General features: G+C 42.3%; 1 protein-coding gene across 5 annotated transcripts in view; it reads right to left on the bottom strand.

Moving 5' to 3' along the window:
- Nucleotides 1-12,713, bottom strand: part of ALCAM (activated leukocyte cell adhesion molecule) — a 120,462-nt gene extending 107,749 nt beyond the window's left edge. For 4 of the 5 annotated variants that reach the window (XM_053386243.1, XM_053386244.1, XM_053386245.1 and 1 more), the window contains exon 1: nt 12,222-12,713. In XM_053386243.1, the coding sequence (XP_053242218.1) occupies nt 12,222-12,339 (118 nt within the window). In that variant the 5' untranslated portion in view covers nt 12,340-12,713. The remainder of the gene's footprint in view (nt 1-12,221) is intronic. The other variant, XM_053386246.1, reaches the window with a different exon arrangement.
- Nucleotides 12,714-18,874: the final 6,161 nt, after the last annotated feature.

Here is an 18,874-nt window from a genome sequence, read left to right as displayed (position 1 = left end):
TTTAGAGACCCACACAAGGCACCTTACAATGAGCAATAAAAATAAATAATAATGTAGAACACAGCATTGTAATACAGGCAATTTAAGATAAATTCAAGCCAGAAAGGTCTTCAATAAAAAGGAAAGTTGAATCAAAAATGGTTTTTTCCCCCTTCAGCTTGAAAGAAACGAGTGAGGGCACTGTACCTATTCCCAGATGAGGGAATTTCACAATTGATGGACCGCCGCTTAAAAGGTCCCCACTAACCAACAACTCTTAGTGGTAGACCAGCAAGAAGGACCTCTGGGGTTGATTTCAAGCTCCAGACAGGCTCTTAAGGGCAAAAGTGGTACCCTAAGGTCACTGAGTCGTCTCCATTAGTTTAGACCTTGTATATAAAAAATACCATGTAAACCTGGATAATAAAGTTATAACTCCAGCTACAAGAAAGGGTAAAGCTTGTCAGTGCTGAGATACACAGTTTTCTTTAGTTTATGGTACCGGAGCAAATTCCCACAGGAGGTTTAAACACACATCATTATGCTATCGTTTCCTTCACACAAAAGGCTTACTTATACTCTTAGGGAAAAGAAGTTATTAAATTCCATTTTGGGGGAAGAAAAACAAAAAGTGAATATTATATAGCAAACATGAGACAGTTTGTTCAAAGTCACAAATATATTAAAAACCTAAAAGAACAATTATGCAGCAAGATTCCAACAACCAAGGGAATTTTATATCATTATTATTTTTATACAGTGTTTAAATACCTTGCATTTGAAGGTTGTCGAAAACTTTGAGACACAAGCATAGGGGATTTATGTCTAGTAGATCTACGGAGTCAACAACAGCATAACACTGTGTATCATTGTAAGGTTTGCAATAGCCACTTAAAATATCTGTTGTCCAGCTATCCTGTCCTGATAGTCCCTTTGTTGTGGGCAAGTTCTATGTCTATCAGGATTAATATGAGGCATCACTGTTACAAAGCTCTTAAATGACTTCCTATGTACAACCGCTAAACCAGCTCTAACATATTAACAGAGCAGAACTAAGTACTTTACTTGCAAGGTGGACTTTTTCATAACAGAACCACAACAAATACACTATACACAATTATAATTCGATTTGGCCTCGGTCCTACAAGCCAATGTTCACATTAATCAGAGAACAGTGCTGCAAAATTCCATCCAACATGGGCATAAAACCCATACATGGAAATTTTCCACACGTTAATAAGAGGTCCATTTCCTTCACTGGCACTATTGCCTGCTTCTGGGCATATATGTTTGGGCCAGTGGCCCAATGGAATATCTATGCACACCTGCCATCCAGACATTTCCCTTTGCTTAGTGCATGCTACTATTGCTGCACAGCACAGCAATTATCTACTGAGGGGACATGGAGGGCTCAGAGTGGTATGGGAGGTTCATGCAGAGATCTCATTCCCCTCAACCATCTGCTTGCACATACCTTGGCAGGGAATGGAAAACGGGGCTTACAGAGTTCATGGGAATTCTCCAGTGCACCTGCTATGCCCACGTAGACTGGACTCTATATATAATTGTTCTAGTTCTCAAACTCAGACTTGTGATGAGGTTATGAAATTGCATCGGAATGTATTAGAGACCTTAAAAAAACTATCCTTATATAGTCTGGCAGCTAAAAAATATCATTCAAGTAGCATTTAGAAGATAAAATCTATTGAAGGAAAATTAGTCTCACATCAAGGATCACACAGGAAAATATGGAATGTAAACTGTAGCTTTGTATGTGCACAAGCAATATTCTTTAATTTTTAGAAAAGAAATACCTATGCAATTTTATTACTGTGTAAAAATGGGTTTATCTTCTTAAAACCATAGCACTTGTCTGTTTTGTAGCTGATCAGGGAAAATAAAAGAATAGGCAACTAAAGATAAAATTAATTTGTGGTCTGTGACATATCAAATAATAGGATTGTAGCAATTATATCTAGTAGTACTTCCTCCAGTGCATAATTATAAAAGAAAATTAAATCCTAGATGTAAACCAGATGATTACTCACTTACGTGGACAAGAGAGAGGTTGTAGCCGAATGATGAATAGTATCTTGTCTGGCAGTTTTTCTTGAAAACTTTGCAAGTTAAAGAAAAATATCTCAGCACATGCTTCAAACTTTAAGCACCTGATTATAAAAAGCTAAGAAATTTATGTGGCCATTCTGTCATGCAGTTACAGAGTTTATTCTTTTGTAGTCAATTAACTGGAAAAACAAAGGTTCTGTCTCTTGATTATCATTTACATACATCTGTATTCAACACTGTTAACAACCAATAATAATTCACTACAGCTGATTCATAGCAAGAATTAACTTTTTAAAAATTAGCAGATGTTTCACTATTGCAGATCTATTATATCAGTGCTTGATGTACTTGAGAAGTATTTGGTTAATTGATAGAGTATTTCCCAACACCAAATGACCAACCTTAACCTACCTTGATGTCAATGGGCTTTAAGAATCCAAAATTATGCACCGGATTATACCCATTGTAACAAATTGTTTTAATGTGACATCCTGATAGAGCACTAAAGCAGAGCCAACAGAATTTCTGCTCAGCTAATAAAAGGGATGCTAGTGAGGAAGTGAATGGGGTGCCCTCAAAAGTATGTATTTGTGCTTAACTTTTCATGATAAGCACAAGTTAGACAAGGCCCAGTGCTGAGACTCTCTTGTCTCAGAGCCTAGAAATTAAATCAGTAGGGCACTGAAACATTTATGGGTGTTCCAGCTCTGTGATGGAGCAGAACTGCTACTGAGGAAGGAACTGGGGCTGCATTACTCACAATCTTCAGTGTCAAAATTACCCTATTCATGCTAATTTCTACTAGGGACAAGGCTCTCTGAATTTTGGAAGGCCTTTGCCCTGCTGGAAACTGATGCAAACACTGACACTTTGAGAGCCTACATGCTTTATGAGCATGCAAGAAAGATTGAACCACTTCTAGGGCAAATGCAGGGATGCTTATGCATCCCTAGTGAAAAGAACTTGAAGAATCATAAAACAACATCATCAAAAGCAACCCAAAAGCAATTTTAAAACAGCAGCATAAAAACAAAGCAAAGGCCAGACATATACCTAAAAACACCTTTGAAACAATTTCAGAGCAGCGGCACCAGAAGGCCATCAATAAAAGCTACCCAGTACAAATGTTTTTCTACAACCCATTTAAAGGTCTTTTCTGTCAAATCACTCCAAAGGGAATTTCATATCTGTCGGACCCCTGCTGAAAATGTCCGTCTCTCATATGGACAAGTGAGCCTATGAGCAAGGCCTCTAAAGCATCGCTTGCCCTTCTACATAGTGCCCAAGCTGTGAACTTGGTGTTTCAGGAGGAGGGCAACTCCATCTAGACAGGACAATTTCCTTGTACCGCTGCCTCATCTGGATTAAGTTTCAACTTGTTTGTCCTCGTCCATCCCAAAACTTCCTCCAAACACCTTCTCAAGAGGTTTTTTTGGCATCTTTGAGATGAGCAGCTGGAAAACAGAGGCAAAGCTATGTGTCATATAGATGACACTACAGTCCAAACCCCATGCTGTCTCTGATCCGGGAGGTAGCATAAAGCCCTCTTTATAACGAACAATTAAAAAAACCCAAACATTGTAACCTTTTCTCATATGGGAGCTGCTCCAGCCCCTTGATCATTTTGGCTGCACTTTTCTACCTTTACCAGCTCTGCAATATTCTTTTTTGAGGTGCAGCAAGCAGAACTATTTGAAATATTTCAAGAGTGTTTGCACCATAGGTTTGTATGAATGCATTGTGATATTGGCAATTTTATTTCCATTACCTTTCTTAATGAACCCGACTGTGCAGTTTGCCTTTTTCACAGCTGATGTATACTAGGTTGACATTTTTGTGAAGTTTTCCACCAAGAACACAATATCTCTTTCTTGGACAGTCATTACCAATTTCAGACCCTGTTACTGTTTCTGGAATTAGTGCTCCTCTTGAGGGTGTGGTTTAAGAGCTTGCATTTGATAAAATAGAAACAGGTAGTCTAGTTTGTCAGGTGGTACTGGTTTGCTACCTATTACTTTATACTGTCCTAGCAATAATGAGACCATATGTCTTAAAAGCATTTTTTTATAAAGGGAGGGGCACAAAGGCACACACCCCACAGTACGTTATCAATTGTTAATATGAAACTCAAGTATCAGTCTGAAATCTTTCTTCATAGAACCTGCATTTCTAAAGATATTTTTTAAAAAATGTTCCTAGGTTGACATACTTTTAATACCCTTAGGAGGCACTTCTGTCATTAGTTACCTTGTGTAAGTCCCACAGACTTTAAATTTAATATATGCATAGGTAACGGAGAGCAAATAATAGCCTTAGAATTTTAACTTTCGTTCCTTAAAAAATACCTCATTTCCCACAGGGCAAGTCCCATCACATGGTTCCTGAAATATAATTAGTAAACCTCTTTCTGCAACATAGATGAGATTTCGAGCCTCCGGGCCTTCACATATCTAATATAACAGTAGCATACTTCTGTTTATGCACATTAAATCCAGCAATTTCTATTGAAGCATTTCAGGTTACTGCATTTAATAAATGTGTATACAATTATACATAATTCATCATTAATACTAGTGTGATTACACTTCTATTACACGTGGGCTATCAATAACATAAAATATAAGACTTCTGAAATATTCATTTTTGTTAACTGACAAGGAAATAAAAGCTAATGAAATAATGCATTTGTGCTGATTATGTGCAAAGACTCAACTCCTTAAAAAAATATAAGTATCTACATATATCGTACTTTGTTGATATCAAGATTTTAGATTCAAAACGATCCTTAATATTTACTTACATAATTTAATTAGAAAGTGGGCAGATTCAAAAGGCCTTTCTTATTAAGCATACAAGAAAGGTTTTTGACAAAAACCACAATGTTTCAAAATGTTATCTGGTATCCGTCTAAGCAAACATTCAATATGCCAATCTGACATCATGTTTCGCACTACTGTACCAAGTTTCTGTTTATATGTACCTAGCCCTTTTTACAAAACACCAAAGTCTATCCTGCACAATCAGTAATGGCCACACAGTTCTGGGCACACAAGGAAGATGTTATGTGAGGTAGAGATGATTATTGATAAGGGAATTCCATATGCAGAGCAGTACGTGTAGGGGCCAAAAAGAAGAATGGGACATGAGGCATTTCTCAATTGTTAGTATCTGAAACTATGTGGCACATTTTACATAGTAATGCTGATCATGTTAAAAGGAGTCATGCTCCAGTGAAGCCAATCAGACTAGTTTCCAGCACTGTGTTTAGGATCCATTTCAACTTTGAGCCTAAGCACATGAACATGGTGTATGTATGCCCAAGTAAAGTTGCGATCAGGACTGGATTTTTGAGAGCTACACAAGTTTAACCTCAAAAAACCACAGTTACACTAGTGTTATTGGGATGCGGGTGGCGCTGTGGATTAAATCACAGAGTCTAGGGCTTGCCAATCAGAAGGTCGGCGGTTCGAATTCCTGCGACGGGGTGAGCTCCTATTGCTTGGTCTCTGCTCCTGCCAACCTAGCAGTTTGAAAGCACATAAAAATGCAAGTAGGTAAATAGGTACTGCTCTGGCAGGAAGGTAAACAGCGTTTCTGTGTGCTGCTCTGGTTCTCCAGAAGCGGCTTAGTCATGCTGGCCACATGACCCGAAAGCTGTACACCGGCTCCCTCGGCCAGTAAAGCGAGATGAGTGCCACAACCCCAGAGTTGTCTGCGACTGGACCTAATGGTCAGGAGTCCCTTTACCTTTACACTAGTGTTGTAGGTGAAATATGGCAGCATTGCCCAACAAAATCTTTATTACCAAGTTTCCAGTCGCAGTGATTTAAATAGTACGTGAAGTTCAATCCCAAGTCACATCTACCATGACACAGCACATTCTGTGTGAATAAGGGGTCTGTGGCGAGAATACACGCTACTTCCCCATTCTTTAATGTGAGAAGAAAAGCTCATGAGATTAGCATGGGAATTCTCCACTGTGCATGTGAACATTGAACACTCCCTGACATGGAAAGCAGCACGTGAAACTCCATGGGTGGAAAAAAGACCTGCTTCCACAAACAGAAAGGTTTTTGACCTGTGGAGTAATCCTGGTGGTATGTAGGTGGGGGTGGGAGGGGGAGGCTAGGCAACTTTTGCGAAATCCTCCTGCTCTTGCAACTCCTGGATCCCTCAACCTTTAGGTACACACAGAAGGTGGCGCTGCAGCTACAGGGGAGTGGGAATTGCTAAAAGTTATCTCCCAGGAGGAACAAAGTCTTCATCCAAACCCATATAGGCACAGGAACCCTACAGAATTTTGAATCATGTCAATTGCTGGAAAGCAACATGTGTTTCAAGAAACACGATTCCTGGGCATGCCAAAAATTCTTGCCTAAATCTGTTTCAGTGATTTATGCTATGTTGTATATGTATATACAACAGAACATATTTTGAAATGTCATGGAAAATAATTAATTAAAATCTAATCCAATCCCCTGCAATGCAAGAATCTTTTTGCCCAACGTGGGGATCAAACCTAATCCCAGGATCATGGGTTTGAACCCCACATTGGGCAAAAAGATTCCTGCATTTCAGGAGGTTGGACCAGATGACAATTCTATGATTCAAAATCATGTCTCCAACCGCATACCACTATGCAGAAGTGTGATCCACTACAATTTACGGATCTTAGTACTTGAGGAAAATACTTAGTAAAATTATATTCTATGCCCAAATGAATGTCTCCTTCAAAATGTCTGAAAACCTATCACAAGCATCCATTACAACTGTATGGTTTTACGTTTAATTTCTGACATTACTATCTATATTGAAAATTGTAGCGCAAATCTTTAGATGTCTCCTGGATTTCTACAGATTTCTACAGATGCGAGAGTGCTCGGCACTGAAGTCTCACTCTCTTCACTTAAATACCTTCTTAAGAACTGGTGGGGTGGGGGTGGGAGGAGAACACCACAACTGAATGTGGTTTAAAATAAGAGCAGGATGAGAAAATGTAATAGAGCTGCGGTTTAGCTGCAATTAAGATTAATCTTAATTGCATTATTCATTTAATCTGTAAAGTGGGAATAAAACAAACAAATGCCCTTTGTTCACTTTCTCATGCGCACCTTAATATTTCCTTACCAAATCCACTGAGAAAACTTCAAATGCTTTTAACCAAACATTATAAAACCATTCCAGACATGTGATAACCTCTGTAACACAGCCCAAAACTTTACACTCACTTTCTCTTCAACAGCTTATCTATCGCCTTTTCAAAAAAATAAAGCAAAGGAAAGACATATTTCTTATCTGCAAAGCAAATAGCGGTTGAGCAAACAGATATAGACTTGCTGTTCTGGAAACTTATACATGTGCTAAGGAAATCCATTTAATCTCAAACCAAGCAGACATTCACCAAAGAACCATCCTTTAGAGTACCAGATTAACATCCACCAGAATGCAGACGAGTGGAGATTAGACCATGCTCAATAAACTAACATGTTATGTTATCTTTCCTGGTTCATATGCCACCAATACAAATGCACTTACCATTCTCCCACCCGCAAAAAATGCATGATGTCATTTTAAGATTCATGCCAGAATGTTTTTAAGTATGCCTCAAATGGAACAATCACTTTACCAGTATCCTTGGCCTCCAGTTGGGTCTTGTTACATTATGGACGCAGTCAAGACTTTGCACAGGCTGTATCCATACTTCTGTACACAAGATTTCTCTCTATCCTCACACCTCAAATCTGAGACACTGAACATCTCTAGCCAGTCCTAAATTTACTGGTTTTCAAAGAAAAGGTAAGACTGACATCGTTCACACACCACAGTTCACCACTGTGATAGAGGTCACTTTCTCCTCCGTGCTCATTCTGGGAAGAAGCAAAACACAACCCTCAGCTTGTTGTTACATCTGAACTAAAGACTGGAATAACTGAGTGACCAAATTATTAGCTACTGAACTATTCAGGGTCTTGTTATTAATATCTAAAGCCTGGAATAACTCAGAACCAGGTTACCTGAAGGTGCATTTCCCCCCAATATAGGCTGAGGAGATCATTAAAATCACCAGAGAAGACCTTGCTGATAATACCATAACTTGCTGTGTGTCATCTGGTGGCAGTTCAAAAGCTGACTTCCACCATGGTGGCGTTCACCCTTTGGAAAGCTTTCTCTCCCTGTTATTTGGAAGGCATGGGCTGTCGAGTCATTTAGTAAAAAAACCTGTTTGCTTGGGCTTTCCACCACCCTTCTGCCCAATATTTGTGATTATTTAAATTGTTTTAAAATGCACATTTACACTTATGCATTGCTTTGTAATAGGTGCAGTACAGATTTATTTATTTAATACTATGTATATAATGCTTACATTCTCTAAGAATAGCTAATATGCATGCCACAGTCTACTGGAGTATATTTGGCAGCAACATACACGAGAACTCTTTTGGCGGCAGTGCTCCAAATGTGGGGAACTTTTTGATCCCAAAGCTTAGATTATCTTCCTCTTTACTTGTGCCCTGGAGAAATTTGATGACTTTGCTTTGTTAGCATGCACTGTAACTCTATTGCTGTTTCTGCTACGCAGAAGTAGGCCATAGTGAATTCAATGGGGCGTACTCCCAGGTAAGTGAGAGTAAGGTTGCAACCTAATTGCAGTATCCAACGAAGTAGTGCCAGTTGGCGCAAGGACATCGTGGCACAATGGAACGTCCTCTCCCACCTTTTTCCCCCAGCAACCCCAGCTGTGGGGCTTTCCACAACCCTCTGGAGCAAAATTTGGGGAAGATATGGGGAGGAGTTATTAGTATTGAGTTATTATTTTATGCTAGTTTTTATTTGAGTGATGTGCTGTTATTCATTTGACTCTTTTAACTGATGAGGGTTATTGTTATTTTTACCTGTGATGTTGCTTGTTGCACTGTTAGTCACTTTGAACATCTCTGTTGCAAAGCAGAATAGAACTGGTATAAATTAATAAAATAAATAATAATAAATAGCCATGTGGTGGTAGTATTATCTCCCAATGTTCCATGAAAATCTGAATATAAGCAGAAAATGTCTTAATATTTGCAGAAGGTCTCCCTCTTCCACCATGCAATGAAGTACTGTACTATATATTCGGTTGCCTATATACTTACTACGTGACATGTCTCAGCCTAAGAAACAGGGTGGATTCAATAGGCCTTGCTTCCAAGTAAGCATGCACAAGATTGCATCCTCACAGCAGACCCCATTATCTACTCAGAGGTGAGCCACCAGGTTCAATGAGGCTCCCTAGAATGGTGTTTAGGCTTGCAGTCTCAGTGACTTACCATAGAAACACTTTGCTATTAAATGGGAATGGTTTTCAATGGAACTACTCAAGAAGAGCAGGTATATTCCAAAGGCTGCAATTCTATGCACACTTACCTAGGAATAGATGCCACCAAACTCAAAGGAATTTACTTTTGAGTAAACATGCATAAGATTGGGCTGCAGGTCAGTGGCAGAATTTTGAAAGAGTCAGTGTACTTATTTAAGTAACATTGTAAATCAGAGGAATTATTTCACAGTGGAATACCTTCTGCTGCTCTATAGCGCAAAACTTACTATGCATCCTGTATATAATTTCCCGAAAAGAAAACTTACCATCTTCAATGGGGCTTATTCCTAAGTAACCATACATAAAATTGCAGCCTTGATCTATGCATTGTTCTTGAGCTTACCTAGATGCTTTCATGACACACTGTAATTAGTTTCCTTCTAAATACAATAGGACTGCTACTTAAAGTCATGATAATAAAATACTGCAGTTAATGGCATAATGTAACAGGAAAAAAAATGCAATGTTGTTGTTACCAGGCTACTTAGTGGCATTCATTGAAATTAGAACTTATTCAAATCAGAGTATTGCTAGGCATACGTGCCCTGAAAAATGTGTGCCTGCTGCAAAGTTCATTTCTGCTTTCCCAAGTTATAAAGTGGCCTTTATATGGTTAATAGGGGAGTTCTCAAAATGTACAGTCTGGTGACTGAAAAACACTGCAACCCTTCTGTCTTGACTCTAAAGGCAGGCACACAAAGCCTCTCTCTTAGAGCAATACAAAATGTCACCACAGGCTGACGCTCTTTCTACAAGAATAATGAGACATTCTCCACAGTGAAGGAAGAACACAGTTCACAGTTTGCTTCCCTTGATTTCAGTGCATGCACAATGAGACAGATAGAAAATCAGAAACAGAACTGCCCAGATTGTTTTGAAGACACTTCAGTACTTTCCTGTTTGCTGAAATCCCAAGAAGCTTGAGCAAAACTCAACTTTCACTTACAGCCCGCTTACTCCAGAGATTTCCAACTGACCTATTCTGCTCCAGAAGAAAAGGAATGTAGATGGGAATCCACATTCACTTGCACGCAATACTACTCATAATGTTAGAAGAACTAATATTAATAGAGTTGTTTTCAAAAATTCAGTGGGCAAATTACAGCTCTAGGAGGTACTGTCAGGAGGACTTTGACATAGGAGAGCTTCAACCCTTTGCAGGGGGTGGGAGTTAAAAGACTCGCAAAACAAACAAATGAGCTGCATGCTCCAAAATTGCCAGCCCTGAATAACAGCCATAGGTATTGCAAGGGAGCTTTTCTGGCTCAGCATGTTGTGATCAGTCGAATTCAATCAGAGGTGTCTATCCTACCACCAATGCAATGCTCAAGCTGACTGACTCTGGATGAGAATTAGAACAAATCTCTCTCTCACTCATTCATACATATGAACGAAGTCTAACCCAAACTGTGAGGTGGAACTATTCCCAGAAAGGCTGGAAAGCCTTTCTGCTATTCCTATGTATCCACATTTGGAGACACAGATACAATGGCAAGTCTCTCTAAGGGGCTTATTATATTGATGCTTAAAGTATTAGTGATTGAAAATGCACAATCCAAAGCGACACGCCTCACAGATCTGCCTTTAGCTGGCAACTAGCGTCGGTTTGAATTATCTTGGTTGCTATTTAAGAATCTTACCTCCCTCCCCATAGCCCCTTCTCTCTCTCTCTCTCTCTCTCTCTCTCTCTCTCTCTCTCTCTCTCTCACACACACACACACACACACACACACACAGCAAATCAACACACAGAGAGATCTGCTTGTCATAGGTTTCCTAACAAACGCAGGTGAGGTCACCTCTTTCTGCTCCCTCTCCAGCAGCACAGCCAGTAAGGCAACTTTGAAAGGGAGACGGGTGAAACCCACCCAGCTAGAGGCTTTTCTGTTTCCGACAGATCTTGGAGGATTCCTCTGGGAGCTAAACGGGTGCTGGCAACCACAGAAAGCAGATTTTGTTTGCTTTCACAATAAAACGAAAGCAGCCGGGGGGGATGGGGGGGGAATAGTCCACAAACTCTAATGGAGAAAATGCTGAAAACTTAACCAGCATATATTCGGAGGTAGGGTGAGGGAAATAAGAAAAGAAAGTATGCAGGGCGAAAATATTTAATACTGGTTTCTACGTAGTAATTTGAGCTGAAAATGGTGTACGTTCCAAAAGGACTACAAATCGCAGTGGAAGTGTCATGTAGCCCGATCCTAAACCAGATTACCCCTCCCCCGTTTTCAGTGAGGCTCCTCCAAGACATGTAACAGGATCGGAGCCTTGCAATGCTAGAGGGTGGGTAGGTGGGTGGGAAATGAACACACCATAAAAAAAAACACCTGAGCACTATATGGAAGAATTAAAGCATCCCTCAAAAAGCACCCACTACCAGTACAATCCAGTACAATGCGCAGCAGCCAGTCTTTCTGAGTAAAGGGGCGAAGTCCCACAGAGTTCAATAGGCACAGAGCTGAGGGTTTGGGGGACAAGCCTGTTTAATCAGCAATGCGATCGATCCTCGCCAAATCACAACTACATACTGCCGCCGCCGCCGCCACCACCAAACGCTGGAAATCTCCATCGCCAGGCGCGAGCCTGCCACGAGAAAGGGGATCGCGAGGTAAGGAGCCTCTCTCTCCCAGACGGCAGGAGGAAGCGGCGAGTCCGACGGGGCGCGCGACCCGGTGCCAGGCAGACCTACCACCTGCAGCCTCCTCCGCAGGGCTCACCCCTGCCCGCCCCCACCGGAAAGTTCCGGAGCAGCTCCCCCGCGCGCGGCTACCGGGCGCCCCCCCGCCCCACCTGCGCCTCGCCGGAGCCCCGCACTCACCTGGCCGCAGGCAAAGGGCAGAGAGCAGCAGGCTGAGCAGCAGGAGAAGCCGCGAAGGCGGCTGCAGCGGGCGTCGGGGGCAGCAGCAGGCGGCGGCGGCGGCAGAGGGGGTCTCCATCCCGCCTCCCCGCCAAGCGCCAGGCGAACGGCGACTTCGGGCGCTGCCACTCCTCAGGCCAGGGGACGAAGGCGCGCAGACGGCTCCTCCTCGCGCGCGCTCTCTCTTTCGCTTTCCCTCAGGCAGCACGGACCACGACGACTACTTCTCTCTTTTTGCTTTTTTTACTCCCCTCCACCCGGTCCTCCTACAAAGCGAAACTCCCGCCGGCAACTTTCTAGGCAGAAGTTGGAGGCGCGGCGGGCGAGCGAGCGGCAAGCTCCGGCGGTCCCTGCGAGCGGCGAGGAGAGAGCGAGAGGCAGCGAGCGGCTCGCCGGCCCCGACTGCACACGAGCAGGTGGCTCTTTCCCTCTGGCAGCCTAGCGGCGCTCCAGGACCGAGAGCGGCGAGCGGAGGCGGGGCCAGCCCAGGGAAGGCACACCCCTTCCCCTCTCTCGCGTGGCCCCGCCCGCGCTGTCTGCCGAGAGCCCTCGGGTGCGCTCGGCAATCCCGAGTGCGAGGTGCTCGGCTGTGGGAGGAGGGAGCCAGAGGCCGCGGCGACTGCAGGGCGGGGGGAGAAGCTTTTCCCATTCGCCCCGCAGGGCGCGCTCGAGGCGTGGGTAGGGAGGGGGGGCAGAGAGAGGCTGCTTGGAGCCCTTGCTGAGCGGAAGGAAACGTTGCTGCTGAAGCGTCCGTGGGGTTTGGGGGGGGGGCGTCCTCGTGCATCATAGTTTTAAATCGCCGCTTGGGACCCGGGGGTAGGGCTGGGGCGTGGCAACTTAGGGAATGAGCCGGTTGCAGGAGGCTGGAAGTGCATCTATAGGGAACAGCGCGGTTGGGATTCCGAGCTGGAGATCCTCACGTGCTGTGTGGGATCCCATAGGCGCGTTTGCGGAGAAGCAAGTCCCACTGTGTTCAACGGAGCTTGCTCCGAGGGAAGGGTGCGTAGGATTGCAGCATTATAAAACTCCCAGATCGAGCGGAGAAGTGCATGGAGACGCGGTGGGTGAAGGAAGCTTGACCATTTCGAAGATGAAATGGCTGGCACGTGAATTGCTTCTCTAGATTGTCCTCCCCGTGGTCTGATCTGGCCTGGGCTTAGACCGTCCTTTGTCAGAAGCAGGAAGCTGGGCGATGCAGGATGTATGTACAACGTTCATCGGGAAAAGTAGGAGCCAGCAGAAAACTCGAGCCACCAGGAATTAAAAACCCTAGACGCATCTAGCTGAAATCCTGTTCACGCTTTTTTGTTGGTAAATCCCAGTGAATCCAGTGGGACTCCTCTCCATACATAAGGGCAGGGCACTAAAGGGCCAAAGAGCTTTTGGATGCTTTAGCTACAGCAGACTTAACACGGTTTCTGTTCAGGAGCTTCATACCAAAAGTGCTTCAGCAGCCTGACTCTGCAGCGAACAGAGTCTTTCAATTCTTAAATTGATCTTTTCCCAGGAGTTTTGCTGCCTCTGTGATCCCAGATCTTACCAAAGACTTCAGCTGACAGCTCAATCGGTATGAGATAGATGGAAAGGGTGAGTTGGGTCTGGTTTAGTTAGGGAAACTGTTCTTACATTCTCAACTCTGCACTGCCAGCCCCTTGATCCTTCCCTAGAATAATCTCATTGATTTTAAAAGGAACTAAACAGAAACTGGTTTCAGGGCAAGTGCATCATCTTTTGCGGCTTTCCTGGATTGTGCCTCTTAGCCTTTTTATTTTGCTGTCTCTGATGGCTTGGAGTAGGTCACACACACACACACACACACACACACACTGCTGAAATGCTGATATTATATTGGGGCACAGTTTTTCTAGTAAAACATCTGCCCACAGCCCAATACACACTTGTGCAATTGTTGCACCGCTGATCTATGAACAGACTCTACGCTTATTTTTCCTACGTGATATCCCCTCGCTTGTTAGAAAAGCAGAACATGTGAAGTGGTCCCGGATCCTTTGCAGAATCAAGCGGATGGGGGGGGGAGCATCCTTGTATCTCGGTAGCACAGATGTACTTTGCCCTGCAATGCCTTTGACTACAGCGATTTAAAACAGAATATTTCTGTTTTATCTGAATGAAGCCTTTCTTGTGGCAAAAGCTCTTAAAAATATCAATTTAAAATGCTTAAATTGACAATGCACATAGGTATATATAATATACCATGGGGAAATTTGCACAAAGAGAAGAAGAGGCTGAATGCACGCAGGCTAGGGACTCGCTAGGGATCACACACGCATGAAGAGGATAAACAACTGGGAAACTTCTCCTTCCATATCTCAGGAGTCTGGAACTGCTGGGCTCTTTGGTTATCTGCGTAGCTTCATAACCAGAGTGGTTTTGCACTATTGTTCACTTGCCTTATACTGCTGATTCCTGAATTTTACGAGTGGTTGAACAGGAAGCTGCTCATTTAGCCCCAACTCTTGAGTGGTTAATGTGGGGTAAGGGAGTATATTTGCTCTGCTTCCACATAGCATATGTGACAGTTCCAGGTGCTAATGGCATTCCTCCTTCCAATATCTTAGACTCTGTTCCCTCAATGTAAAGACTTATTTGAGGGGTGATTAATTAGGAACATTGTAAATGCTTCACTCCATTCCATTCCAAACAATCAGAACCCTTAAAAACATATAGCATAATTAATGGTGGCAGTAATGCCCACCTCCAAGATACCATAAACTGTTATGAATTCTAACAAGCCGATTTTCCTCTACTCTTTTCCTCAACTCCCCCCAGCCAATATCCTTAACAGCACCTGCCTCCTGGAGAGCAATAATTATGTTCAGTCATCAGTGTGTGCTGAGTTTTTCTAATACAAATTTAAAATGTTCATTTTTTAACACACCTATAGGTTCTCTTGAACACCCCACAACATTTTTTTTTTCCCTGGAGGGCATCCCATTTCCCTGTTGAGCTGATAAGTACGACACCACCTGGTATGGTATGAAAAGTGACAAATAGTGATCTACAATGGGAGCGCTTCTATTAAGGAGCTTAGTAGCACTGTTCAGGGTTCATGGGAAATGTATTTGGGGGAGGAGGAAGGAAAAATCATAACAGCCTGCACAAGCTCCTAACAGCTTATAGTAAGCATCTTGGAGGGATGAAATTCTTAATGTTATTGCTGGGGTGTCCCCTGAGTATGTGAAAACTACTCCTTTGTCTGTAGGTGGCCCTGTTTCACTGCCCAGCTGATAGGAATGGGACCACCAAGTTCAGCATTAGAAAGGATGATTGCAGAACAAGATTTAATGAACCAGTAAGCTTCCTTGCACCTAAGGCAGCAAATATTTCTTTGCAAATTAATTATAACACAAGTGAAGTAATTTCATTATTTCTTATTGAGACAGGTTGGAAATGATCGTTTTTATGGTGAGATATAGGTGGTCTTAAGTTGGCACTGTTTGTTATACAATCAGCCGACACCACTTGAAAAGATGGTCTGAAAAGACATAGCACATTTCCCTTATGAATAATCTTTCATGTGCTCAGTGTGGTTGGGCTTTACCAGAAGTGATCACATCTTACTCTCAAATGGAAAATATAAAATGAGGAATGGGTGAAAACCCAATTGTAGACAGCTTGGTAACCCAAGTCACCAAGTTCATTCTATACCAAGAATGAGTCACACAGCTCATGCTTTGGTATACTCATAATAATTCCACTATGCCAACATAATATGAAAGTAAGCAGTGCTTGTTTCTGGGGGGAAAATATTTTTAGGGGGTACTCTCATTTTCCTACTCATATTGAAATTCTGTCCCTCAATGAGGCCAAACTTAGATTCACAAAATGTTTAAGGGTATGCTTTTCCCTGCATCCCCCCAGAAAAAAAGCAATTAAGGTAAGTAAAATAGTTGCAATGCAATAGTGATACTGGGGTTTCTGTATTAGAATATTCATTTACTGTATGATGTGGATAGAATGGAAGACACTACTCCTATACTCCTATACTTAACTTCCTCATCTCTGCCCACCTGCCCCCAAAATCTGCTCCTGAAAATTCTCTCAAAAGGGTGGGGGGCAGTGGAGAAGAGGGGGGACTTCTGTTGCAAGCAGAAGTCTTGTGTGAGTGGAATGGCAGCACTGAATACAACCTGTGTTTGTATGTGTGATTATCGTGAAAGGTACACAAAGCAGGAATGTCACTGGTTCATCAAGGATTAAGAAAGTACGGACTGAAGCCTTCAGTGAACAGAAGAGCGGGTGGTGCAACACACAGTCTTTGCTAAGAGACAAGGGTGTGCAAATGGAGAGAGGAAATTTTGAAGTGTCTTTTTCTACCGTGAACATTACATCGACTTTTGTTTCCTAAAATATCAAATCATTACTGTGATTACAGAGTTGGGATGTTAAAATTATTTCAGATACTTATTTGAAACATCTCACTTCCAAGCTGTACAGCTCCAGTGAAAATCATGCATGTGTTTTGTAATGTGTTCGTAACATGAGGAGAGCGAACAAGACCACCACCACCCCAAACCCACCCATGCACACCCACCCGCACATACATAGATACCTCTGCTGTGTTTCTGGATTGCTGCCAGTTCTGTGCTTGTAAGTGAGGTTAATGACTGCAGCAGCCTCTTTTTTAGGGCAGATGGTGCAATCCATGCATGGAAATCTATGCCTCTTATTAGAAGAGGGGAAATCACTAGATGTGGCACCTTTCAAATGCCTAGCAATTACCCCCCCCCCATTTTTTTTGAAGTAAAGCAGTGGAAGTAACACAAAGATTAACCAGCATATAAACAAGGACTACTATGCACAGCTCTTACAAATAACCCCCAACCTTACATTTGGATATTATTATTTTTTTGTAGTGGTGAATGTGCGTGTTATGTATATGTTAGACCCTGGCCCTGATATATTTGTCAGTAGTACCGATATGTAGCACCACTGAAAACAATCCATGGCCTTTCATAATAATAATAATAATAATAATAATAATAATAATACCCAGGGGAGCTAAGCCCAGTAGAAGCATAGGTGCAGTGCCGGCACAGAGAAGATTTCCACTAGGAACAACCGAGACTTTGTTTCCCCCATTCCCTTCTCCAGCCATATGCCTGCAGACAGCAAGAGGGAAAGGTCTGTGTTTGCTTCCCATAACTCCATTCAGCCATCTGCTTCTGTGCCATGCAAATTTTTCATGCTCCAGTATATGAATAATTTGCTTGGCACATGCAAACAAGATGAAATGTGGATATGGGAGGTTCACTTGGATTCTCCATACCATGCAATGGCCTTTTGTCACATCGGTACATTGATTATTATATTTTTACCCCCATTTTCTCCCAGGGAGCTCAACACGTGTGGTCCTTCCCCTGCACACATGCTTTTATATCCAAAACTTGAGAGAAAATAACTGGCCCAGAATCACAACCCAGTGAGCTTTCTGGCTGAGTAAGCAGTTGAACTTGGCTCTCTCCTGTTGAAGACTGTGTACACCTTATGTCTTTAAAGCACATCCTTTTGCTCAGAGACTTCTGGGCACTGTAGTTTATCCCTTACAGAGTTAAAATTCCCAGCAACCTTTAGAAAACCACAGCACCCAGAATTCTTTGAAGGAAAGAAGGTGCTTCAGCATGTTTTAAAGATACAGTGTGTACATAGCCCTAGCCTTCATGCAGATATATCATATTACTTGCAGTATGTAGAAATGAGCTTGTGTGTGAGACTACTGCTGCTGAAGTGTCTTGTGCAATGGCTGCTTTCTTCAGCTGTTAAAATATGAAGAAGATGGTGTTTCAAAAATTCATTAAATTTACATAGCAGCAGCTAAAGCTGCAGTCTTGTATACCCACCTACATTGTACATAGAACTGCAGTCTAAACTAAAACAGGATTTCCTCCTCAACCCCTGAAAAATGAGAGTGTATAAAGCAGTTTAGTAATGAGAAAATGTTGTTCAATAGTTGTTTAATCCCAGCAGATTACAGGGTTTGCCGTTATCTGACACAATAGACAATTGAATAATCCATAAATGATGAATTATGTATCAATAAAAAAGTTGGCTAAAATTTTCAATTGGTAGCTGATTAATGAAATGCTGTGCTGACATTTTAAAATCAAATATCTACTAGGAGCAATGGGAAATATTGATGAGCAGAACACCTTAGAACGCTACTACAGTCTTGTCTATTAAATTCTGTGCCAAGTCCTATATCCCAGAAATTCAAGGATGAAATGAAATGAGGATTGGAATATAGATTCAGTGTATTTGAACATAAAAGGTAAAGTATTCAAAGCCAACTTTCCTGCTCTTTCTCAAAACTTCAAAGAAGATAATTATTTGGTTTATGTACACAGTGTGTTTCACTAGCAAGGTACCTGCACAACTTTTACAACAATCTGAATTGTGAGCTGCATACTGAGTTGACATCTTCATCAAGCAATGCACTATATCTTGCAGTATTAAATTGCATGTGTAGTTTGGGCTATATTACATGTCTGTATTGTAGGTAGGGATGCAGGTGGTGCTGTGGTCTAAACCACAGAGCCTAGGGCTTGCCGATCAGAAGGTCGGCGGTTTAAATCCCTGCGACGGGGTGAGCTCCC

The sequence above is a fragment of the Podarcis raffonei genome, chromosome 4 (genome assembly GCF_027172205.1).
Source record: "Podarcis raffonei isolate rPodRaf1 chromosome 4, rPodRaf1.pri, whole genome shotgun sequence".
Taxonomy (NCBI): Eukaryota; Metazoa; Chordata; class Lepidosauria; order Squamata; family Lacertidae; genus Podarcis; species Podarcis raffonei.
This window is presented reverse-complemented; position numbering and strand designations above follow the sequence as displayed.